General features: G+C 50.0%; 1 protein-coding gene across 4 annotated transcripts; it reads left to right on the top strand.

Moving 5' to 3' along the window:
* The first annotated feature begins 717 nt into the window (after nucleotides 1-717).
* VPS51 (VPS51 subunit of GARP complex) lies at nucleotides 718-25,777 on the top strand. 4 transcript variants are annotated; one of them, XM_024254936.3, is made up of 10 exons: nucleotides 718-1,017; nucleotides 1,534-1,663; nucleotides 21,653-21,799; nucleotides 21,875-22,094; nucleotides 22,269-22,986; nucleotides 23,353-23,568; nucleotides 23,776-23,994; nucleotides 24,553-24,674; nucleotides 24,765-24,852; nucleotides 25,397-25,777. In XM_024254936.3, exons 1-10 carry the CDS (start codon nucleotides 718-720, stop codon nucleotides 25,655-25,657), a joined length of 2,421 nt encoding a protein of 806 aa, XP_024110704.2. In that variant the 3' UTR covers nucleotides 25,658-25,777. The 4 variants fall into 4 exon arrangements, with proteins under 4 accessions (XP_024110704.2, XP_054381617.1, XP_054381619.1 ...); XM_054525642.2 differs by having other exon boundaries at nucleotides 25,279-25,777; XM_054525644.2 differs by lacking the exon at nucleotides 23,776-23,994.
* Nucleotides 25,778-25,817: the final 40 nt, after the last annotated feature.

Raw genomic sequence — 25,817 nt, 5'->3', positions numbered from 1 at the left:
CTCCTGACCTTGTGATCCACCCGCCCCGGCCTCCCTAAGTGCTGGGATTACAGGCGTGTGCCACCGCGCCCGGCCTGTATTTTTTTTTATAGAGACGGAGTTTCGCCATTTTGCCCAGGCTGGTCTCCAACTCCTGGGCTCAAGCGATCCACCCGCCTCGGCCTCCCCAGTGCTGGGATTACGGGAGTGCCCGGCGCAGCTCAGCGCAGAGACTTATAATGCGCTACCGATAGTCCTGAAGGCAATTCTGATGCACGTCAGAGGACCAGGCCCTAAGAAGAACTACGCTAGAGGCATGGTACAGAATAGTGTACATGCATTTAATCTTCGTAGCCCCCCTGTGAAGTATATACCCCAATTTTAGGAATGGGATAAACTGAGCCACTGCCCAGGTCTCGAGACAGTGGCAGGATCCCAGGAACACTCTACTCTGGCCTCACGTCCCGCATCTGTCCATTGCATCTGGGCACATATTCCGTGGGCTGCTTGCCTGCGGGAGTGCAGGTTGAGGAGCCACTACCCGTCCCCCTTCTGGGAGAGCAGCAACCCCAGGCAGTTCCACAAAATGCTTCCACCCAGGAAACGGGGGGAATTCAGGGCTCTCCCGGAACCTTTGCACCCGGGGAAGACAGGTGCGGGGGAACTCTAGTCTCGAAGGACCTAGGGCTGCAGGGGGACGTTTCACCTGAAGGACTGCCTCGTTTCAACAACAACTTTATGGCTCCCGGAAGTGCCTCTTCCCCGTCCCCTTCCTTTCCAGCCTCACGCCCGTGGGCTGCAGTTGGAACGATGGCGGCGGCAGCTGCCGCCGGGCCTAGCCCGGGGTCTGGACCTGGAGACTCCCCAGAAGGGCCCGAGGGGGAGGCCCCGGAGCGTCGGCGGAAGGCGCACGGGATGCTGAAGCTTTACTACGGCCTCTCGGAAGGGGAGGCAGCGGGACGCCCCGCGGGGCCCGACCCCCTGGACCCGACTGATCTGAACGGGGCGCACTTCGACCCGGAAGTTTACCTAGACAAGGTGTGTGTGCGGGGGGTGGGGGGTGTGGGGAGGGGGGAAGGGAACCAGGCACCTGCTATGTTGCTCCCCCAGATCATGCCTCCGACATTTTGTGAGGTTGAGGGGAGCAGGGGTTCATAAGAGGACGAGCCTCGGCCAGGGAGTACGAGCAGCTCAGGCTTCTGAGGGGATGTGAGTAGGACTGGACTGGCCTAAGGTGATGCGGCATCTGAGGTCTCCTGGGCTGATGTGATAGGCCCGGGATTGGGGGCGTGGCCCAAGCGTTGACAGGCGCGGGGCTGGGCTTAGGCTGAGCCCCAGGATTTCAAATGCTGACAAACACCAAACAGGGTTGAACCTAGTAACCCCTGAGCTAGGCCACTTAGGGCCCTATGCCTGGGATTCCTGACAGCCGGCGCGGGTTTGCGGGGTGGGTGGGGATCAGAGATTTCTTGCACTGAAAGCCTATCAGCTGCAGGCAAGGCTGGGGGACATGAATGCCTCCTGACCCGAACACTAACCACCCAACTTCTTCAGCTGCGTAGAGAGTGCCCTCTGGCCCAGCTGATGGACAGTGAGACGGACATGGTGCGGCAGATCCGGGCTCTAGACAGCGACATGCAGACCCTGGTCTATGAGAACTACAACAAGTTCATCTCAGCCACAGGTGATCCCCACGGGGACACACCCTCCAAAGTCTCACAGCCCCCATTCTCCCACCTGTGTTGGGAAAACCAGCAAGGGATTTAGAGGGGGGAGACTCAGATTCCAGTCTTGTTCTGACATTATTCCATTCTCACCTCCTTTCCTTTGAGCCTTCGTTGTCAGACTACTATAGAGATAATAGCTGCTCTCAGAGGGTTGTCTTAAGTACCAAAGGAGAGAAAAGACAAAAGGAGATTATTTGTTTATTTTTTAGAGACAATGTCTTGTTCTGTCTCCCAGGCTGGAGGGCAGTAGCATGATCATGCTTCACTGCAGCCTCGACATCCCAGGCTCATGTGATCCTTCTGGATCCTCCCAAAGCACTGGGATTACAGGTGTGAGTCCCTGGCCCAGCCCAAAATAAAATTTTAAAATGAAATGTATTTATCTGAAGCACTTAAAAGGCCAGGCATGGTGGCTCATGCCTGTAATCCCAGCACTTCGGGAGGCTGAAGTGGGAGGATCACTCGAGCCTAAGAGTTTAAGATTGACCTGGGAAATATAGTGGGACTCCATCTCTACAAAAAAATAAAAAATAAAAATTAGCCAGACAAGATGGCGTATGCCTGTAGTCCCAGCTACTCAGGAGACTGAGGAGGGAGGATCACATGAGCCTGGGAGGTGGAGGCTGCAGTGAGCTGTGCTTGTACCACGTCACTTCAACTTGGGCAACAGAGCAAGACCCTGTCTCAAAAAAAAGAAAATATCTATCTGAAGAAGGATCCCTGACACTGGGCTGGGCACAGTGGCTCATGCCTGTAATCCTAGCACTTTGGGAGGCCGAGGCAGGTGGATAACCTGAGGTCAGGAGTTCGAGACCAGCCTGGCCAATATGGTGAAACCCCGTCTCTACTAAAAATAAAAAAATTAGCTGGGTGTGGTGGCAGGCGCCTGTAATCCCAGCTACTCGGGAGGCTGAGGTGAGAGAATCACTTGAACCTGGGAGGCGGAGGCTGCAGTGAGCCAAGATCACGTCACTGCACTCCAGCCTAGGCAGCAGAGCAAGATTCTGTCTGAAAAAAAATAATAAGAAGAAGAAGAATCCCTGACACCAAGGAAACCTCGGTAAGGTGTAGTTTCTCTCATTATTGATAGCTTTCTTTTCTGCTCCAGAGAAGAAAAGGTGGTCTTGACCCTCTCTTTCTTTCTTTCTCCCTTCCTTCCCTCCTTAACTAAGCAAAGAGAGAAGATGCATGATATTAAGGGACACAAAGATCATGTCGAGGCTTTTTTTTCCTTCTGTCCTCTTTATTCTCTAGTGCCAGACAGTGTTCCACTATTTTCCACACTAGCTTCTGTGCTGTTTTGAGGAGATGTACTACTCAGACTTTTGTAGTAATTGTACACCCACGTGTAGTAAGTCCAGGAGCCAGATCTGAAGGGTTTACCTGCAGCCTGTGGAATGTTCTGGGAGCATCTGTGGGGTTGCATTCTGATGTCTGTTACTCTCGTGTCACAGTGGTGGGTGTGGTAACCTATACACATTGTTCTTTTATTTGATTTGAAGCAGATTCCATGAGTAGGCACCTTTCTGTTAGCTAATACCAGCATCAAAATGGCAAGAAATCATAGTTTCTGTGCTGAGATATTTCTCACAGGAATTTAGTAAGATTACATTTTCCATTTGTTGGAATGTGTATAATAATATTTTGAGACTTAGCTCTTTTTGTACATCCCACAAAAGGAACAAACATTTGGAAAAGTGCGAGGATAACCAGGAGCATTGATGTCTTAGAAGCTTAAGTGAGGGGCCGGTCATGGGGTTCTCACCCATGATCCCAGCACTTTGGGAGGCTGAGGCGGGTGGATCACTTGAGGCTAGGAGTTCAAGACCAGCCTGGCCAACATGGTGAAACCCTGTCTCTACTAAAAATACAAAAATTAGCTGAGCAAGGTGGCACATGCCTGTAGTCCAAGCTACTCATGAGGCTGAGGCAGGAGAATCGCTTGAACCCAGGAGGTGGAGGTTGCGTGAGAAAGGTGTTTCAAGACATGGATTTGATAGACTTGGGCGAGACACTCAGGAAAGTAATGTAGCATGGAGTGTGTGTTGACTGGGCAAGAGAGAGAGAGAAAAATGAGAAAGGAACTAGGTCTCAGGAATGAGGGGGGTGGAACAGAGCAGGGATGGAGGCGTCGGCCTTAGCAAAGGGCCGGGAGCTCATCTATGGTAGCAGGAGGGGAAGCAGGATGTGGGCAGAGACAGGTAGGTAGTAGATGTGCAGTTTAACTAGAAACCTTCCAGAATGGGTTAGGGATTTGGCTTTTATCCACAGAGAGCTAAAACAAATGAGTGATGTGCTCAGATTTCTGGTTTGAATAGATTCCTCCAGCTGCACTGGCAGGAATGGATGGGGCTGAGCACAATGGCTCATGCCTGTAATCCTTGCACTTTGGAAGGCTGAGGTGGGAGGATCACTTGAGCCCAGGAGTTTGAGACCAGCCTGGGCAACATGGTGAGACCCGATATCTAGAAAAAAAAAATAGCCGGGTATGGTGGCACACACTTGTTAGATTAAACCCAGCTACTTGGGGAGGCTAAGGTGGGTAGATCACATGAGCCCAGGAGTTGGAGATTGCAGTGAGCTATAATCTCACCATTGCACTCTAGCCTGGGTGACAGAGCAAGACCTAGTCTCAAAAAAAAAAAAAAAAAAAGCCAGGTGTGGTGGCTCATGCCTATAATCCTAGCACTCTGGGAGGCCGAGATGGGTGGATCAGGCATTTGAGACCAGGCTGGCCAACATGGTGAAACCCCATCTCTACTAAAAATACAACAAATTAGCCAGGTGTAGTGGCGGACACCTGTAATCCCAGCTACTTGGGAGGCTGAGGCAGGAGAATTGCTTGAACCCAGGGGGCGGAGGTTGCAGTGAGCCGAGATTGTGCCATTGCACTCCAGCCTGGCCAACAAGAGTGAAATTACATCTCAAAAAAAAAAAAAAAAAAGGGGGTGGGGGTCTGGGGGCGGTGGCTCACGCCTGTAATCCCAGCACTTTGGGAGGCCGAGGTGGGTGGATCACGAGGTCAGGAGATCGAGACCCTCCTGGCTAACATGGTGAAACCTTGTCTCTACTAAAAATACAAAAAATTAGCTGGGCGTGGTGGCGGGCGCCTGTAGTCCCAGCTACCCGGGAGGCTGAGGCAGGAGAATGGCGTGAAACTGGGAGGCGGAGCTTGCAGTGAGCCAAGATCGGGCCACTGCGCTCCAACCTGGGTGACAGAGCGAGACACTGTCTCAAAAAAAAAAAAGGAATGGGTTGGAGAGGTGGCAGAAGCGAGGCCATCATATCAATAGTTGGGCCAGAGATTCTGAGATCTGACACCAAGATGGTAATGGTGAAATTGAACAGTGATAAGCAGACTGGGGTGTGGACAGCTCTGGTATTGAGGAACTCTGGATGTAAAGAATGACCCCTGGCTTTCAGCTTAAGCACTGAATGGTGGATATAGCAGCAAACAAGACAATATTAAGCTGTCACAGAACATACATTCTAGAGAAAGAGACGGTTAATAAACAGACTCATGAAACAACCTATGCCGAGGCCCTGGGAAAGCTCTCCTGTGCAGGAAGAACGTTGGGAATGAAGCGAGCAGGGCTAGACCACAAACCAGGGGTTGTCAAACTTTTTTTCTGAAAAGGACCAAAAAGTATTTTAGGCTTTACGGACTATCTGGTCTCTTGCAGCTACTCGACTTTGCCATTGTAGCCTGAAAGCATCATAGCCAGTATGCAAATGAAAGAACATGGCTGTATTCCAGTAAGATTTCATTTACAAATGTGGGCGGTGAGGTTCTGGAGTGACATCAGCAAAAATGCTGGAGTAAATACATTAAATATTTTTATCCTCCATAAAAGCAATGAAAAAAATTAGGCTGGGGGCAGTGGCTCACACCTGTAATCCTAGCACTTTGGGAGGCCGAGGCGGTGGATCACCTGAGGTCAGGAGTTCAAGACCAGCCTGGCCAACAAGGTGAAAACCCATCTCTACTAAAAATACAAAAATTAGCCAGGCATGGTGGCAGGTGCCTGTAATCCCAGGTACTCAGGGAGGCTGAGGCAGGAGAATCGCTTGAACCTGGGAAGCAGAGGTTACAGTGAGCCAAGATCGAGCCACTACACTCCAGCCTGGGGGACAGAGGGTGACTCCATCTCAAAAACAAAAAATAAAAAAATAGCCAGTTGTGGTGGCGGGCACCTGTAATCCCAGCTACTCGGGAGACTGAGGCAGGAGAGAATTGCTTGAACCCAGGAGGTGGAGATTGCAGTGAACCAAGATCACACCATTGTACTCCAGCCTGGGTGACAGAGTAAGACTCATTCTCAAAAAAAAAAAAAAAAAAAAAGCCATGAAAAATCTAGCCAGAATAGTCAGAAACAACTTTTTCCGAATTCTGGAAATTAACCAAGGTTTGCAGCAAGCAATCCAGGGAATATTTATTTAAGAAAAACAGCTGAATCTTGGTAAGAATAGGGAACACTGTGGAGTTTGAACTTACCCTAGCCCCACTGCTTGCTCTCCAACTCAGCTGTAGCCTTTAAAAAATAACAGCTCAGGCCAGGTGTGGTGGCTCATGCCTGTAATCCCAGCACTTTGGGAGGCCAAGGCGGGCAGATCATGAGGTCAGCAGTTCGAGACCAGCCTGACCAACATGGTGAAACCCCCGTCTCTACTAAAAATACAGAAATTAGTTGGGCGTGGTGGCAGGCGCCTGTAACCCCAACTACTCAGGAGGCTGAGGCAGGATAATTGCTTGAACCCAGGAGGCAGAGGTTGCAGTGAGCCGAGATCACACCACTGCCCCCCAGCCTGGGCGACAGAGCGAGACTCCGTCTCAGTAAAAAAAAATAAATAAATAAATAAAATAGCAGCTCATGGCTGGGTGCGGTAGCTCATGCCTTGTAATCCCAGCACTTTGGGAGGCCGAGTCGGGCAGATCACTTGAGGTCAGGAGTTCGAGACCGGCCTGGCTAACATGGTGAAACCCTGTCTCTACTGAAAATACAAAAATTAGTCGGGCGTGGTGGTGGGCGCCTGTAATCCCAGCTACTCGGGAGGCTGAGGCAAAGAATTGCTTGAACCCAGGAGGCAAAGGTTGCAGTGAGCCGAGATCGCACCACTGCACTCCAGCCTGGGCGACAGAGCGAGACTCCATCTCAAAAATCAAACAAACAAACACAGCACATATTGCTGGTACTAGGTGGAATAGAGCGGAGCAAGGGCTCTTTCAAAGCCTCATGCCCAAAGACGTTCATCATTTGACCTATCCAGTGGTTTTTTGAGAGATTCCACACCACAGACTTGTCTTTATTTGACTGACTTAGAGGATACCCTATGCTAAAAGCCTTTCACGGGGGCTTTTTGTTTGTTTTTGACACAGGGTCTTGGTCTGTCACCCAGGCTGGAGTGCAGTGCTGCGATCATGGGTCACTGCAGGCTCAACCTTCTGGGCTCAAGCCATCCCCCCACCTCAGCCTCCTGAGTAGCTGGGACCACAGGGGCACGCCACCATGCCCGGCTAATTTTGTTTGTTTATTTTTAGAGAAGAAGTCTCACTATGTTGCTCAGGCTGGTCTTGAACTCCTGGGCTCAAGCAGTTCTCCCACCTCAGCCTCCCAAAGTGCTGGGATTATAGGTGTGAGCCACCATGCCTGGCCACCAGGGCTTTTTAATTGTCAAAATAATTATAGGCCAATGTTGTGACTGCCCAGTTGCTGGATAATAGTTGGTACAGATGTAGACTAACCAAAAAGCCTTAATGCAAAGCCGAGGAATGAGATACCCACAGAGGCTCTGACAAGCTCTGACATATTCCCGGGAAGCCTGAAGGCCACATGCTTTTGTAGGGCTGTATGTTTGCTCAGGAAAGACCTGAGAATGCCCTAAGCTCTCATGCCTGGCTCATCTTGAGGCATTTCTGCACAGGCAGGAAGTGAAGGCTAAGGCCAAGTTAGAAACTGTCTGGCTGAGTGTTTTAGGTGTGCCAAAACACGCACACAGAGCCCCTCAGCAAAGGCAGAGAGATTTATTGGTTCCAGGCATTTAATTTTTTATTTTAATTAATTTATTTATTTTTGAGACGGAGTTTTGCTCTTGTCGTCCAGGCTGGAGTGCAGTGGTGCGATCTCGGCTCACTGCAACCTCTGCCTCCCGGGTTCACGTGATTCTCCTGCCTCAGCCTCCTAAGTAGCTGTGTAAACCTAAGATTACAGGTGCCTGCCACCATACCTGGCCGGTTCCAGGCATTTAAGGAAATTGCTGTTCAATTATTAGCTGACCACCAAGCTGGCTAAGTAAAGATTTTAGTGACTATATACAACAAAGAACACAAACTATAGCCAGGTGCGGTGGCTCATGCCTGTAATCCCAGCACTTTGGGAGGCCTAGTCGGGCGGATCACAAGGTCAGGAGATCGAGACCATCCTGGCTAACAGGGTGAAACCCCGTCTCTACTAAAAATACAAAAAATTAGCCGGGCGTAGTGGCGGGTGCCTGTAGTCCCAGCTACTCGGGTGGCTGAGGCAGGAGAACGGCCTGAACCAGGGAGGCAGAGCTTGCAGTGAGCGGAAATCGCGCTACTGCGCTCCAGCTTGGACGACAGAACGAGTCTCCGTCTCAAAAAAAAAGAACACAAACTATATAGTATTTGCTCAGCAACTAATTAGTTCAGGCTTAGTAACTCAGAAAACTCAGTAAACAAACAAACAGCAACTACAGCAAGCAGCAACAATGAACCCGAGGAGGGAAGATAATCTGATTTCCAGAGTTTCCATAATATAGTATTTTATTTTTTATTTTATTTTATTTATTTTTTTGAGATGTAGTCTTGCACTGTTGCCTGGGCTGGTGTGCAGTGGCACGATTTTGGCTCACTGCAACCTCCACCTCCCAGGTTCAAGTGATTTTCCTGCCTCAGCCTCCCAAGTAGCTAGGATTATAGGCACCCACAACCACACCTGGCTAATTTTTTTTTTTCGTAGTTTTAGTAGAGATGGGGTTTCACTCTGTTGGCCAGGCTGGTCTCAAACTGCTGACCTTGTGATCTGCCTGCCTCAGCCTCCCAAAGTGGTGGGATTACAGGTGTGAGCCACGGTACCCAGCCAATATATTTTATATGGTTAGTTTTGAACAAAAATTGATGAGACATGCAAAGAGACAAGAAAGCATGGTCCATTCACAGGAAAAATACCCCAGTAATCAATAGAATTGGGTTTACTACTCAAAGGCTTAAATCTGTTATTTTAAGTATGTTCACAGAGCTAAAGGAAACGATGTCTAAAGAACTAAATGAGGCCAGGCACAGTGGCTCATGCGTGTAATCCCAGCATTTTGGGAGGCTGAAGTGGGAGGACCGCTTGAGCCCAGGAGTTCAAGACCAGCCTGGGTAACATAATAAGACCCCCATCTCTACAAAAAATCTTTTTTTTTGTTTTTTGAGACAGGGTCTTGCTCTGTTGCCCAGGCGCGATCTCTGCACACTGCAACATCTGCCTCCCTGGCTCAAGCGATTCTCCCGGCTCAGCCTCCCGAGTAGCTGGGACTATAGGTATGTGCTACCAGGATCAGCTAATTTTTGTATTTTTAGTAGAGATGGGATTTCACCATGTTTGGCCAGGCTGGTCTTGAACTCCTGATCTCAAGTGATCTGCCCACCTTAACCTCCCAAAGTGCTGGGATTATAGGTGTGAGCCACTGCGCCTGGCCTCTACGAAAAAAAAACTTTAAAAATTAGCTGTGTGGTGGCATGCACCTGTGGTCCTAGCTATCTAGGAGGCTGAGGTGGGAGGATTGCTTGCTTGAGTCCAGGAGGTTAGATTGCTATGAGATATGATCGTGCTACTGCACTCCAGCCTGGGTGACAGAGTGAGACCCCGTCTCAAAAAAAAAAAAAAAAAAGAAACTAAGAGAACAGTTCCATTTACAGTAATATCAAGAATAAAATATTTAGGAATATATTTAATAAAAGAAGTGAAGGTATTTTCGGTATTTTGTATACTGAAAACTATAAAACATTACTGAAAGAAGTTAAAGGAGGCTGAGCGTGGTGGCTCACGCCTGTAATCCCAGCACTTGGGAGGCCAAGGCAGGCGGATCACCAGGTCAGGAGATTGAGACCATCCTGGCTAACATGGTGAAAACCAGTCTCTACTAAAAATACAAAAAATTAGCCAGGTGTCATGTTGGGCACCTGTAGTCCCAGCTACTCAGGAGGCTGAGGCAGGAGAATGGCGCGAACCCGGGAGGCGGAGCTTGCAATGAGCTGAGATCGCGCCACTGCCCTCCAGCTTAGGCGACAGAGCAAGACTCCGTCTCAAAAAAAAAAAAAAAAAAAAAAAAAAGAAGTTAAAGGAGACCTAAATAAATTAAGACATTCCATGTTCATTGATCAGAGAACTTTATGTTTTAACTTACTATTTAAGATGGCAATACTTCCCAAATTGATTCAGTGTCTTCCCTATCACTTTTCCAACTGACTTTTTTTTTTTTTTTTTTTTTTTGCAGAAATTGACAAACAGCATAAAATTGTATGAGGAATTGCAGGAGACCCAGAATTTCCCAAATAACCTTGTAAAAGAAGAACAAAGTTGGAAGACTCACACTTCCAAGTTTTTTGTTTTTTGTTTTTTTTGGAGACGGAGTTTGTTCTCATTTTGTGGCCCAGGCTAGAATGCAGTGGCATGATCGCAGTTCACTGTAATCTTGGCCTCCCAGGCTCATGATCCTCCCACCTCAGCCTCCTGAATAGCTGGGACCTCAGGTGTGTGCCACCACACCTGACTAATTAAAAAAATTTTTTTTGGGCTAGGCGTGGTGGCTCATTCCTGTAATCCCAGCATTTTGGGAGGCTGAGGTGGGTGGATCACTTGAGGTCAGGAGTTCGGGACCAGCCTTGCCAACATGGCGAAACCTCATCTCTACTAAAAATACAAAAATTAGCTGGGTGTGATGGCGCACGCCTGTAATTCCAGCTACTTGGGAGGCTGAGGCATGAGAATCGCTTGAACCAGGGAGGCAGAGTTTGCAGTTAGCCGAGATCGTGCCACTGCACTCCAGCCTGGGTGATGGAGTGAGACTATGTCTCAAAAAAAAAAAAAAAAAAAAAAAAAATTTGTAGAGACAGGATCTCCCTTTGTTGCCCAGGTTGGTCTTGAACTCCTGGGCTCAGGTGATCCTCCTGCTTTGGTTTCCCAAAGTGCTGGGATTATAGGTGTGAGCCACTGTACCTAGCACACTTCCAAGCTTTAAAACTTAGTATAAATCTACAATAACTAAGGTGGTGTAATATTGGCATAGGATAGATATCCAGATCAGCTGAATGGAATTGAGAGTCCAGAACAAACCCATGTATCTGTAGTCAACTGATTTTTTTTCCTGCAAGCTCATCCTTAAGGTCAACTGATTTTTAATAAGGATGCCAAGGTCATTGAATGGGGAGAATAATCTTTTCAACACATGGTGGAGTGCTGGGACAACTGGATATCCCCAGGCAAAAGAATGAAGTTGAAGGCGGGGTACAGAGGCTCATGCTTGTAATCCCAGTGCTTTGGGAGGCCGAGGTGAGAGGATCACTTGAGTTCAGGGAGTTCAAGACCAGCCTGGGCAACGTAGTGAATCCTCAGTCTCTACAAACAATTTTTAAAAAAAGTTAGCCCTGTAGTCCCATCTACTCCAGTGACTGAGGTGGGAGGACTGCTTGAACCCAAGAGGTTAAGGCTGCAGCTGCATTACAGCCTGGGTGAGAGAGCAAAACTCTGTCTCAAGCAAACAAACCACAAAAACAAAAAAATAAGAGTGAAGTTGGATCCCTACCTCACATCACTTACAAAAATTAATTCAAAATGAATCATAGACCTACACATAAGAGCTAAAATTATAAAACTTTTTTTTTTTTTTTTTTGAGATGGAGTTTCACTCTTGTTGCCCAGGCTTAAGTGCAATGGCGTGATCTCTGCTCACCGCAACCTCCTGGGTTCAAGCAATTCTCCTTCCTTAGCCTCCTGAGTAGCTAGGATTACAGGCATGCACCACCACGCCTGGCTAATTTTGTATTTTTAGTAGAGACAGAGTTTCTCCATGTTGGTCAGGCTGGTCTCGAACTCCCGAACTCAAGTGATCTGCCCGCCTTGGCCTCCCAAAGTGCTGGGATTACAGGCGTGAGCCACCGCACCTGGCCTATACAACTCTTAGAAGAAAACATAGGTATAAATTTTTATGACCTTGGATTATGCAGCAGTTTCTTAGGGATGACACCCAAAGTACAAATAACCAACGATAAAAATAGATATATTGGACTTCATCAAAATTTAAATCTTGTGCTGTAAGGACGCTATCAAGAAAGTAAAAGGATCCTGGGCAACATGGCAAAACCTCGTCTCTACCAAAAATACAAAAAATAGCCACAGATTGTGGTGTACACCTGTAGTCCCAGCTACTTGGGAGGCTGAGGTGGGAAGATTACTTGAGCCCAGGAGGTTGATGCTGCAGTGAACTGAGATAGTGCCACTGCACTCCAGCCTGAGTGGCAGAGAGAGACCCTATTTCAAAAAATAACAATAAAAAAAATAAGGCTGGGCCCGGTGGCTCATGCCTGTAATCCCAGCACTTTGGGAGCCTGAGGTGGGCAGATCATCTGAGGTCAGGAGTTCAAGACCAGCCTGGCCAATATAGTGAAACCCCATCTCTAGTAAAAATACAAAAATTAGTCAGGCGTGGTGGCAGGCACCTGTAGTCCCAGCTACTCAGGAGGCTGAGGCAGGAGAATCGCTTGAACCCAGGAGGCGGAGGTTGCAGTGAGTCGAGATTGCGCCACTGCACTCCAGCCTGGGCAACAGAGCAAGACTCCGTCTCAAAAATAATAGTAATAATAAAATAAAAATAAAAGGACAGCCCACAGAATGGGAGAAAATATTTGAAAGTTATCTAATAAAAATCTAGTGTTCAGAACATATAAAGAACGTTTTTTAGCTCAGGGCTAAAAAGACAAATAACCCTAATTTAAAATGGGCAAAGGATTTGAATAGACACTTCTCCAGAGAAAACATACAAGTGGCCAAAAAGCACATATAAATATGCTCAACATCATTAGGTCAGGGAAATGCAAATCCAAACCACAAAATGCTGCACCCAGTGTGGAAGACAGTTTGACCATTCTTCAAAACCACACACAAGGTTACCATGTAATCTGGCAGTTTTACTCCTAGGAATATACCAAAGAGAATTGAAAACATATGTTCACACAAAAACATGTACACAAGTGTTCATAGCAGCGTTTTTTTGGTTTTTTTTTTTTTTTTTTTTTGAGATGGAGTCTAGCTCTGTCACCCAGGCTAGAGTACAGTGGTGCCATCTTGGCTAACTGTAACCTCCGCCTCCCCAGTTCAAGCGATTCTCCTGCCTCAGCCTCCTGAGTAGCTGGGATTATAGGTGTGCACCTCCGCACCCGCCTAATTTTTTTTTTTTGTATATTTACTAGAGACGGGATTTCACCTTGTTGGCCAGGCTGGTCTTGAACTCCTGACCTCAAGTGATCCGCTTGCCTCGGCCTCCAAAAGTACTGGGATTACAGGCATGAGCCACCATGCGTGGCCAATAGCAGCACTTTTTATAATAGTCACAAAGTGGAAGCAATCCAAATGGCCATCAATTGATGAATGAATATAAACAAATATCCACACAGTGGAATATTATTCAGCCATAAAAATAGATATACTGACACAGGCTACAACATAGATTAACCTTGGAAACATGCTAATGTTTCCTATGCCTATGATTCCATTTCTGTTAAATGTATTCTGTAGAGAATAGACAAATCCATAGAGACAGAAACTAGATTAATGGTTGCCAAGTTCTAGGAGTGGGGGAATAAGGAATGACTGCCGAGGGTTACAGGGTTTCTTCAGGGGATGATGAAATGTTCTGGAATTACATAGTGAGGTTGTTTGTACAACCTTGTGAATATATTAAACATATTAAAAACCACTGAATTGGTATGTCAATTATATCCCAATTAAAAAGAAAACCAGGCATCGAGCCAGATTTGGCCCGCAGGCTGTAGTTTGCCAACCTCTCACCTAGACATTGAGTTTCATTATGTAATAATGCATTTACTTGTGTCAAAATTAGAAAGATCTCAAACATTATACAGGGAAAAGCCTCTTCTAATTCTTTTCTCCAGGCAAAGACAAAGCAGTCTTTGACAGTACATTTCACTGAAAATTAACAGAGGCCAGGTGTGGTGGCTCACGCCTGTAATCCCAACACTTTGTGAGGCAGAGGCAGGCAGATTGCTTGAGCTCAGGAGTTCGAGACCATCCTGGCCAACAGGTTATACCCGTCTCTACAAAAAATACAAAAATTAGCTGAGTGTGGTGTCATGTCCCTGTAGTCCCAGCTGCTCAGGAAGCTGAGGTGGAAGGCTTGTACCTGGGAGGCAGAGGTTGCAGTGAGCCAAGATAGTGTCACTGCACTCCAGCCTGGGTGACAGAGCCAGACCCTGTCTCAAAAAAAAAGAAAATTAACAGACATACAGAAAAGTGCACACAAGTGGACAGCTCCATGGATTTCACAAAGGGAACACAGTCACATAATCAGCATCCAGGTCGGGAAACAGCATAACCAGCAAAGCCCCCTGAGCCTCCTACCAGTTACCACCCAGTCCCCTCCCAAGGCAGCCAACATCCTTGCATCCAGATGGCTTTCACTCTCCCTGGTTCCCTGGTTGCAAACTGCTTTTCTTAACGAGCTTTTTTTTTTTTTTTTTTTTTTTGAGACAGAGTCTTGCTCTGTCACCCAGGCTGGAGTGCAGTGGCCCAATCTCGGCTCACTGCAACCTCTGCCTCCAGGGTTCAAGTGATTCTCCTGTCTTAGGCTCCCAAGTACCTGGGATTACAGGCACCTGCCACCACACTTAGCTAATTATTGTATTTTTAGTAGAGACGGAATTTCACCATGTTGGCCAGGCTGGTGACCTCAGGTGATCCACCTGCCTTGGCCTCCCAAAGTGCTGGGGTTACAGGCGTGAGCCACCGTGCCCGGCCTGCTTTTCTTAACAAGCTTGAAATGCAAAGATAAACAGTGTAGTCTTTATGACTGAATGGTACGGATGCTTTTCACTGTTGTTTTTGGATATGGTACAACTTTTATCTCCAGTTTAATGGCTCCATGGCTAGGAAGGCAGCGACAATGACAGCACACAGCAGTGTTGGGTTTTCTTTTACTCTATTTTCCTAACAACTCAGTGTTTGGATTTTACCCTTTAGAAGTTGGATTCAAGTTTCCTTCTTGAGGTATCCCCTAAGTGTCATGGGCTCAAACACCCACTACCAAAAGAGTCTGCTCTTTTCATGGTAGCTTTTGGCAGACCTGGAAGGAGATTGTGTCACATGGCCTGTAAACAAAACCAGTAATTCACTGGGTGAAGACCAAATGCCTCATCAACTGCCAAGCCTCTGTCTGTCTCCCTTAGATCAGTAGCCCATGATCCCTTTACGAACCTCAGCCTCGGCTCTGCTTTTATTGTTTTTCACTGCATAGCGCTGCCTTTGCTATGTCCTTTAGTTCATCATCTATGAATTGGCAAGAAAAATTTTCCTGCCAGGCACAGTGGCTCACTCCTGTGCTCCCAGCACTTTGGGAGGCTGAAGTGGGAGCATTGCTTGAGCCCAGAAGTTTGAGACCAGCCTGGGCAACATAGAGAGACCCCATCTCTACACAAAATTTAAACAAAAATTAAAAAATTAGCCGGGTGTGATGGCGCTTGTGTGTAGTCCCAGCTACTTCAGAAGCTAAGGTAGGAGGATCACTTGAGCCCCAGAGTTCAAGGCTGCAGTAAGCTGTGTTTGCACCACTGCATGCCATCTTGGCTCACTGTAACCTCCGCCTCCCCAGTTCAGGTGATTCTCCTGCCTTAGCCTCCTGAGTAGCTGGGATTATAAGTGTGCACCACCATGCCTGTAGACAGAGCAAGACCCTATCTCAAGCAAAGAAACCCCAAAAAATTATGATTTTCCCAACAAAATGCAGGCAATGGTCCCTATGGTCCCAAAAGTAATATAGATGTTTCATATCATGTGATTTTATTCCTTAGTAACCTTCCTTTTTATGAAATCATCTCTAAGAGGGCTAAATGATCCTTTCCTGTGGACTGTGTTGTTAAAATGAAAAGTCCATGTTGCTGATACGTGATCTACCTTTCCATGTAATTAAAAAAAAAAAAATCCCTTAATAGCTCTACAGATGTGAGCCCTGTAGATTCTTTGTCTCAGGCAGTTCTTTCTCTTGGATTTTCTCTAGTATTTTTTTCCTGCATTTTTTGTGTCTGTTTGTTCCTTGTCAAATTGACATCAATGCTTTTCCCCTTACTCACCCTTCCAGCTGTCTCCCCAAGTGGGGTAGATTCCCAGCGTTGCTTGGAGAACATTCCCACAGTCCCAGAGCCACACACAGAGCAGGTGTGGGTGTGTGAAGGCTCACAAGTGATTGCAGTTAGATATTTCCAGATTCTTCTTTATAAATGCTGATCAGTTTGCATAACCACCAGCAAAGAAAAGAATACCTCTTTCAATCTTTGACAGTCTGAGAAGTGAAAAGTGGTATCTCTTATTGTTTATAGTAACGTTTACAGGTTTTTTTTTTTTTTTAGGGCTTTCTATTTATTCAATTATTATTATTTGAGACAGAGTCTTGCTTTATCACCCAGGTTAGAGTGCAGTGGCACAATCTCGGCTCACTGCAACTTCTGCCTCCAGGGTTCAAGCGATTCTCCTGCCTCAGCCTTCCCAGTAGCTAGGATTACAGGCACCTGCCACCACGCCCAACTACTTTTTGTATTTTTGGTAAAGACAGGTTTTACCATGTTGGCCAGGCTGGTCTCAAACTCCTGACCTCAAGTAATCTGCCTGCCTCGGCCTCCCAAGGTGCTGGAATTACAGGCATGAGCCACCGCGGCTGGCCTATTTATTTGATTATATCATCTGCAAATAGTGATACTTTTCCCTCCTTTCCAATTTGTGTATCTCCATAATATATCTCATGACTCTAGCTGAGTTGGCTAATGCCCCAGAACAATGTAGATAACGTTGGCAATCAAGGTTGTACTTGCCATGTTTTGACTTTAATTGGAGTGCTTCTAGCACTGCCTCGGTAAACATGATACTGAGTTTTGGAGGTTAGGGAAATATTTAGCTGCTCATATGTTATTGAGAGTTTTTTAAAAATCAAGAATAGATGTTGAAATATCTCATCTATTAACATGGCAAATTATTATGAGATCCTCTAATTTTGAGTCATCCTGGCATTCATGAAACAAAAACCCTTTTGTGTTTATCAATTAGTATTTTAATATGCTGCTGGATTTTGCTTATTTATCTGTGCATCTCCATTTGTTTATTTAATTCATCCTTGCATCTCTATTTGTAAGAGATATGAATGTGTATATGTGAAGTATTTCTGTTATGTTTTCATAACAGTGTTATGTTTGTTCCATCAAGTTTGTGTGAGAGCTGTTCTTGTTTCTCTGCTGGGGCAGTGTTTACACAGAGAATTGGAAGGCACTGTCCTTCAAGCCGCCGCCACACCCCTGGACATCTGGGCCAGATGCCTTTGTGTGGAGGGGAAAGGGGAGGAGGACCTTTCTTTCACAACATTTTCTATTTTTTCTGTTTCTGTTTTCTTGTTTTTTGCAATCCATTTTGGTAAATCCTATTTTTGTAGCAAATCATCCATTTCATCCATAGAATTCACCAAGCCCTTACCAATTTAGTGTTTTCTTGGTATTTTACCCATGCTGCAATTTCAGTTTTGATTTCCTTTTCTGACCTCATAATTGGTTAACAATGAGGTTTTTTCGGCTGGGCACGGTGGCTCGCGCCTGTAATCCCAGCACTTTGGGAGGCCAAGGCGGGTGGATCACTTGAGGTCAGAGACCAGTCTGGCCAACATGGTGAAACCCTCTCTACTAAAAGTACAAAAATTAGCCAGGCATGGTGGCACGTGCCTGTAATCCCAGCTACTCAGGGCTGAGGCAGGAGAATCGCTTGAACCCAGGAGATGGAGGTTGCAGTGAGCTGAGATCGCGCCACTGCACTGCAGCTTGGGCGACAGAGGGAGACCCTGTCTCAAAAAAAAAAAAGAATGAGGTTTTTTTCTTTGTGACCTACCATATGGAAAGGTTTGTATATATTTTATGACATTGTTTGGGAAAAATGCAAACTGTGTGCTTCCTATGCTCTCACATCACCACAATCATGACCACAGGAGAGTTCTGTGACCAAATGTGTTGGGTTTCTTCCCCACACACCAAGCAGCAGACACCCGCTGGTGTCCTCTGATTTAATTCCAACACTATTTACCCAGAGAGCATCAGATTCCATGAGTTGAGGGCTGAGTCCCCAGGTCTGCTTCCCTTCAGGCACTAGTTCAGTCCCAAGTCTGCCTGTCCGCTTTCAGACACTAGCTGCAGGTCGGGGCCTCAGGCCTCCAGAATTTCTGACCAACTGGCTCCAGGTAGGGGTTTCCATTACTCCTTCTTTGGGCTCAGTTTGCTGGAGCAGCTCACAGAGCTTAGGATAGCACATTTGCCAGTTTATTACAAAGGATGTTACAAAGGGTACAGATGAAGAGGTGCATAGGGCGAGGTGTAGGAGAAGGAGCGTGGAGTTTCCATACCCTCCCCGGGTGTGCCACCCTCCAAGAGCCTCCAGAGCTGAGATCGCGCCACTGCACTCCACCCTGGGCGACAGAGTGAGACTCTTTCTCAAACAAAACAAAACAAAAATATCTCCTGTTACAGATACACATTTCTGTCTTATCCTCTTCGCCTTTCTTTATGAACATTGTTGGTATGTTCAATGGAATTAGGGAAATTAGTTGGGAAATGTTGGCAATTGTTGGACAAGAGACGATAGTGGCTTAGAAAGAAAATGTTGCAGGTAGACCTTCCATGACTTGGTAATGGATTGATTACTAGGTATATTAATCCGGGTTCATACTGCTATAAAGAACTGCCCAAGACTGGGTAACTTATAAAGGAAAGAGGTTTAATTGACACAGTTCACAGCATGGCTGGGGAGGCCTCGGGAAACTTACAATCATGGCAGAAGGTGAAAGAGAAGCAAGGTGTCTTCTTCACAAGGCAGCAGGAAGGAGAAGTGCCAAGTGAAGCAGGGAGAGCCCCTTATAAAACCATCAGATCTCGCCGGGTGCGGTGGTTCACACCTGTAATCCCAGCACTTTGGGAGGCCACGGTGGGCGGATCATGAGGTCAGGAGATCGAGACCATCCTGGCTAACATGGTGAAACCCCATCTCTACTAAAAATACAAAAAATTAGCTGGGTGTGGTGGTGGGCGCCTGTAGTCCCAGCTACTTGGGAGGCTGAGGCAGGAGAATGGTGTGAACCTGGGAGGCGGAGCTTGCAGTGAACAGAGATCGCGCCACTGCACTCCAGCCTGGGCGACAAAGCGAGACTCTGTCTCAAAAAAAAAAAAAAAAAAAACTATCAGATCTGGTGAGAACTCACTATCACGAGAACAGCATGGGGGAGCCGCCCCCGTGATTCAATTACCTGCTCTCTCCCTTGACACGTGGGGATTATGGGATTACAATTCAAGATGAAATTTGGTTGGGACACAAAGCTTAACCATATCACTAGGTGAAAGACAGGTAAGAATCAAAGATGACTTCCGAAAGGCCAAGAGTTTTGTTTTGGAGGTGTTACGTGTAAGCTCTTTGTGCACTGTCCCCATCAAGCTGTTAAATAGGTCATTAGGCAGCGCTCTGGTCAGGACAAGAGTCAGAAGTGTCTCAGTCACCACAGCTGCAGGATTGGATGAGACTTCTCAGGAGAGGGAGAGCAGAAGTCGTAGACTGTGCACAGAAGTCTGTTTGCTTTGCAGATTTAGAGGGAGTTGATGTTTGCTTTTATTTTCTCCATGAAGTACGTGTATGAAGCAGGGTCCCAGTTGAGAGGTAGTGAGCATGTATTGGAAGTTTTGTTGTTTTTTGTTTGTTTTTGAGATAGAGTCTCGCTCTGTTGTCCAGGCTGGAGTGCAGTGGGACGATCTCAGCTCACTGCAACTTCCGCCTCCCAGGTTCGAGTGATTCTCTTGCCTCAGCCACCCGAGTAGCTGGGATTACAGGTACACCATGACGCCTGGCTAATTTTTTTATTTTTAGTAGAGCTGGGGTTTCGCCATGTTGGCCAGGCTGGTCTCAAACTCCTGACCTCAAGTGATCCACCTGCCTCGGCCTCTCAAAGTGCTGGGATTACAGGCATAAGCCAATGAGCCCAGCCTTGTATTGGAGTTTTGAGGGCTGAGGAGAAAATGTTACTTTGGAAAATGGGAAAATAGACCCACTAGAAGGTTTGGAAGGATGGCTGGGCAGTGTGGAGTGCCACTTTGGGACTTGAGGTCATAAAGTTTAAAGGGAGACCAGTTGGGGTGATTGGTTCAGGTGCCAGGGGTAAGTGGCTCATTGGGCTTAACCTGCACTAGGGTTTTGTCTGACAAGTAATGGAGGCGGGTGGGGCAAGAGAGGCAAGGGGGCTTGCGAACGTGTGATGATGCTGATGGAGGACCCCAAATTCTGAGAGGAGTGAGGGGGAAGGAAGTGAAGCCAGGAGGGGCATTGTGAACAGGGACCAGGTGCTGGGGTCAGTGTGTCCAGACTTCCTGCAGAGACCAACGGATTGTCAGAGAGGGCAGAAAGGGTGAGTGGCCCGAATTACAAAGGCAGCGTGGCTTGAGGCTGAGATTTTAGAGGGGGCAGTTCTTGGTGATGGCAAGGAGAGGGTGGATCAGAAAAGGAAAATGCAAGAATAGGTGGAATTGGCCGTGCACGGTGGCTCACGCCTGTAATCCCAGCACTTTGGGAGGCCGAGGCGGGCGGATTACGAGGTCAGGAGATCGAGACCATCCTGGCTAACATGGTGAAATCCCGTCTCTACTAAAAATACAAAAAATTAGCCAGGCGTGGTGGCAGGCGCCTGTAGTCCCAGCTACTCAGGAGGCTGAGGCAGGAGAATGGTGTGAATCCGGGAGGCGGAGCTTGCAGTGAGCCGAGATGGCGCCACTGCACTCCAGCCTGGGTGACAGAGCAAGACTCAGTCTCAAAAAAAAAAAAAAAAAAAAAAAAAAGAATAGGTGGAATTGAGGTGGTTAGTGAACAGTCAGGAACGTTGGAAGGCTCATCCATGTGGATGTGCACAAGGAGGTGACAGGAGGAGGACAAGAGGAGGCAGTGATCGGGAACTGAGAGGAGTGTCGGAGGACAGTAGAGACAGCAAAGAGGAGGGTTGTGGCTTGATGGCATGGTCTTCCGAGAAGCCGGGGTTTTGAAGAGAGGAGGTCTAGGCATGATTTAGAAGCATGAAGGGACCAGACTCCCAGGCACCTGGTGTATGAAAAGAAGAACAGCCTCCCTAGGCAGGATTCTATCAGGACCAAAGGGAAAGGGCCATTCAGAGAAGACAGCCCATGTTCCGGAAAGCACGTGAAAGGCTTTGGGAGGTCTGGAAAGGAGATGAGGGTGAACAAGAATGTATTGCCTCCTCCGGGCAGTGCGCTGGGCACGCAGATGCGCCTGGGAGCCAGCGGTCCCTGCCTTGGCTGCTTATGGTCTGATGGAGCACAGTGTAGCACAGTGGTGGCAGCTGGCTAAGCACCTGCGGCCTGCTTCGGATCTGGACTAAGTCTGAGGGCTGGCTCTCCTGGGCACCAGGGCTAGGGGGTCACGGGGGGTATGTGAGTGACGCCTGCTTTGGGAACATAAACCCCCTCCCCCGCCCCCATGTGCGCTGTGACCCGCGCCCTCACAGTCCTTTCTCTCGAATCATTCATGCGCCCCTGGAGCAAGCTGGGGCGTCTGTGAAGGGGTGAGTGAGAACGAGCTGAGGTTGCGCCCGCCCTGCAGTCACCTGCTCTCCCCTTTTCCCCGCCCCTGCCCTCCTAGACACCATCCGGAAGATGAAGAACGATTTCCGGAAGATGGAGGATGAGATGGACCGGCTGGCCACCAACATGGCAGTGATCACCGACTTCAGCGCTCGCATCAGCGCCACGCTGCAGGACCGCCACGAGCGCATCACCAAGCTGGCAGGTGGGCGCCGCCGGGCAGGGCCTGCAGTGGGCCTTTCCTGGGGCTCTGGGGCTAACGTCACCCTCCATCCCCTAGGGGTCCATGCGCTGCTGCGGAAGCTGCAGTTCCTCTTTGAACTGCCCTCGCGCCTCACCAAGTGCGTGGAACTGGGCGCCTACGGGCAGGCGGTGCGCTACCAGGGCCGCGCGCAGGCCGTGCTGCAGCAGTACCAACACCTGCCCTCGTTCCGCGCCATCCAGGACGACTGCCAGGTCATTACGGCCCGTCTGGCCCAGCAGCTGCGGCAGCGCTTCAGGTGTGGCCCCTCTGCCCTGACCCCAGCGCTCCCGCCAGCCCCGAGCCCCATCTGTGCCCGGCTCCTGGGCCCTCCTGGAGCTGTCGCCCAGCCCTGTGTGTGCTTTGCTTTCCTGCTCCTGCCCCATCCACCGGCAGCCCCGGCCCTGCCCTTCACTACCTCTCCCTCGTGCAGGGAGGGCGGCTCAGGCGCCCCGGAGCAGGCAGAGTGCGTGGAGCTGCTGCTGGCCCTGGGCGAGCCTGCGGAGGAGCTGTGCGAGGAGTTCCTGGCGCACGCCCGCGGCCGGCTGGAGAAGGAGCTGAGAAGCCTGGAGGCCGAGCTGGGGCCCTCGCCTCCGGCTCCCGACGTGTTAGAGTTCACCGACCGTGGAGGCAGTGGCTTCGTGGGCGGCCTCTGCCAGGTGGCGGCGGCCTACCAGGAGCTGTTTGCGGCCCAGGGCCCAGCAGGTGCCGAGAAGCTGGCGGCCTTCGCCCGGGAGCTGGGCAGCCGCTATTTTGCGCTGGTGGAGCGGCGGCTGGCGCAGGAGCAGGGTGGTGGTGACAACTCACTGCTGGTGCGGGCGCTGGACCGCTTCCACCGGCGCTTGCGGGCTCCTGGGGCCCTGCTGGCCGCTGCTGGGCTCGCAGACGCTGCCACGGAGATCGTGGAACGAGTGGCCCGCGAGCGCCTGGGCCACCACCTGCAGGGTCTCCGGGCGGCCTTCCTGGGCTGCCTGACCGACGTCCGCCAGGCGCTGGCAGCGCCTCGCGTGGCTGGGAAGGAGGGCCCTGGCCTGGCCGAGTTGCTGGCTAACGTGGCCAGCTCCATCCTGAGCCACATTAAGGCCTCTCTGGCAGCAGTGCACCTTTTCACCGCCAAAGAGGTGTCCTTCTCCAACAAGCCCTACTTCCGGGTACGCCTCCTCTTGGGTGTTCCTTGTTCAACCTGCTGGTTGACCCTCCAAAACCTTTTATACCAGTGCTTGGGAAACTGGGGAAACCAGGCACTCTGGGTGTGGTTTCAGGTTCTTATGCATGGTCTGGGGAGTGGGGAAGGCTCGGGGCATCTGCAGCTGGGCTGAGAAGCAGGGCTTGGTGGGGTCCCCAGTGTTGGCTTTCTCTGCCCCCACTCAGGGAAGTTGCTCCGGGGTACTTAGAATGCAGGATGATGCTGTCCCTTGCAGAGGGGGCTGGGGCACTTAGAGCCCCAGCAGAGGGTCATTAACAGCCCTACCTGGAAGAGGGGACCTGCTATGGACCTGGGCACATTCTCCTTGCAGGGTGAGTTCTGCAGTGAGGGTGTCCGTGAGGGCCTCATCGTGGGCTTCATCCGCTCTATGTGCCAGACGGCTCAGAGCTTCTGCGACAGCCCTGGGGAGAAGGGGGGTGCCACACCACCTGCCCTGCTCCTGCTGCTCTCCCGCCTCTGCCTGGACTACGAGACGGCCACCATCTCCTACATCCTCACTCTCACTGATGAACAGTTTCTGGTGCAGGTGAAGCACTAGCTCCTAGCGGGGCAGGGAATGGTGTTGCTGGGAATGTAGGTGGCTGGACAGTGTCCTCATGGCCAGACCTCAGACCAGCTGCCTGTGTGTACCCCAGCCTCCACCTTGCCCAATCTGTGCCCAGCTCCTGGTTGGCAGTGGCCCCTGAGCTGCCCCCCATACCCACTCCCTCTGTCCTCTGCCTCCTTGGCTCAGGATCAGTTCCCAGTGACGCCCGTGAGCACACTGTGTGCAGAGGCCAGGGAAACGGCGCGGCGACTGCTGACCCACTACGTGAAGGTGCAGGGCCTGGTCATATCACAGATGCTGCGCAAAAGCGTGGAAACTCGCGACTGGCTCAGCACTCTGGAGCCCCGGAATGTGCGGGCTGTCATGAAGCGGGTGGTGGAGGATACCACCGCCATCGACGTGCAGGTGCTGCCCAGGCTGGCCGGGGGAGCCCTGACGCAGGCTGGGGGTGCTGTCCCTTCAAGAGGGGCTGGGGCAGCAGAGGATCACTAGCAGTCCCTGCCTGGAGGAGGGGACATGTGTATCTGGGCTTCTCACAGGGCCAGTTCTGTAGCCAGGGCGTCTGTGAGGGAACCCCAAGGGAACAAGTCTCCAAGGATGAAGACGAAAGGGGCTGGGCAGTGCCTATGTCCACGGTCTTGTTCCTCCTCAGCCCAGGATTATGACATTTTCGCCCCTATCTTACCTGTGGAGAAGCAGAGGCTCAGGGTTACCCAGGAAGTCAGGGCAGGGTTGGTGCTGGTGCTGAAGATTAGGCCTCAGACCAACTCTTGTATCCTGCCTTTGCCCCACTCCACTGGTTCTATAAATAGCGACCATGTACCTACTAAATAGCAGGCCCCGCGGTGATTACCCTGTGATCCTTGTAATGCTTGAGTAGCTGACTTAGGGCGTCCTCAGCACCGATGGGCTGGTGGTTTCCCCTGACTCGGGCCTCCTTGCAGTACCTCTTTTTACCACCAGGTGGGGCTCCTGTACGAAGAGGGTGTTCGCAAGGCCCAGAGCAGCGACTCCAGCAAGAGGACCTTCTCCGTGTACAGCAGCTCTCGGCAGCAGGGCCGCTACGCCCCCAGCTATACCCCCAGGTCTGGCTGGTCAGGGGAGCCCCAGGGGGAAGGGACAAAAGAGGGCGAAGGTGCAGGGCGGGCTCTGATTCCTTGTCTTCCCCAATCCAGTGCCCCGATGGACACCAACCTCTTGAGCAATATCCAGAAGCTATTCTCTGAACGTATTGATGTGTTCAGCCCTGTGGAGTTCAACAAGGTCCGACTTCCAACGTGACTCAGACTTCCAGGGAGCCCGGGGAGGGTTGGTTGGAGCAGCCCCACACCTGCCCAAGGAGCCCCAGGACTCTGTGACCAACTGGGGGTGACCTTGACCCTCCAGTCTCTGTATCTAGGGCTGTTTTTAGGTAGTACAGAGTGCCCTGCCCCCAAATCCCACAGCTCTTGTCCCAGGCTTGGTGTGTGCCCAGCCTGAGTCTGGGTGCTGACCTGGGATTACTCTTTGCCCTTGTCCTTATCACCACAGTGGTCTTGGGTCCTCCCCAGGGTTTTCTGTTCACCCATGGTCCCTGCCCCACCTCACCCCAAGCTCAGGGATGCCTCTGATTGCTGGGCCCTACCTGTCCCCTGCCCTCCAGATGACGGCGCTAACATTGTATCCCTCCCCTCTTATCTGGCCCCGGAGACTTTCTGCCTCATCCCAGCTATTTCCATCGTATGTCTCCCGGGCCCCTGCTTGGAACTTGGGTGCCCCCCCCAACACCTGCTGTCCCCAAGCTGCATCCCTGTGTCCCTGCGTGCAGGTGTCGGTGCTGACTGGCATCATCAAGATCAGCCTGAAGACGCTGCTGGAGTGTGTGCGGCTGCGCACCTTTGGGCGCTTCGGGCTGCAGCAGGTGCAAGTGGACTGCCACTTTCTGCAGCTCTACCTGTGGCGTTTTGTGGCCGACGAAGAACTCGTGCACTTGCTGCTAGACGAAGTGGTGGCCTCGGCTGCCCTGCGCTGCCCAGACCCTGTGCCCATGGAGCCTAGTGTGGTCGAGGTCATCTGCGAGCGCGGCTAGGCGCAGCCGCTGCTATGCACCGGCCTGTCCCGGCACCCCATGGCACCCAGGCTCTGGTCTCGGTGGTGCTTCCCCGCAGGCAGGTGTCAGGACCCGCCTAATAAACATGTGTGGCCTCCCCCTCTCGCTTGCTGGGCGGGCCTTTCCGGGGGCGGGGTTT

The sequence above is a fragment of the Pongo abelii genome, chromosome 9, assembly GCF_028885655.2.
Source record: "Pongo abelii isolate AG06213 chromosome 9, NHGRI_mPonAbe1-v2.0_pri, whole genome shotgun sequence".
Lineage (NCBI taxonomy): Eukaryota > Metazoa > Chordata > Mammalia > Primates > Hominidae > Pongo > Pongo abelii.
Note: the sequence above shows the minus strand (reverse complement) of the source record. Positions and strands in the feature narration are given on the sequence as shown.

What these genes read in the sequence shown, in the direction of transcription:
- VPS51 (XM_054525642.2), top strand. Translation starts at nt 718, where the DNA reads ATGGCTCCCGGAAGTGCCTCTTCCCCGTCCCCTTCCTTTCCAGCCTCA. An exon ending in CCACCGCCATCGACGTGCAG is followed by an intron (nt 23,995 to 24,552) that starts GTGCTGCCCAGG and finishes TTTTACCACCAG; the next exon opens with GTGGGGCTCCTGTACGAAGA. An exon ending in GCCCCCAGCTATACCCCCAG is followed by an intron (nt 24,675 to 24,764) that starts GTCTGGCTGGTC and finishes TCCCCAATCCAG; the next exon opens with TGCCCCGATGGACACCAACC.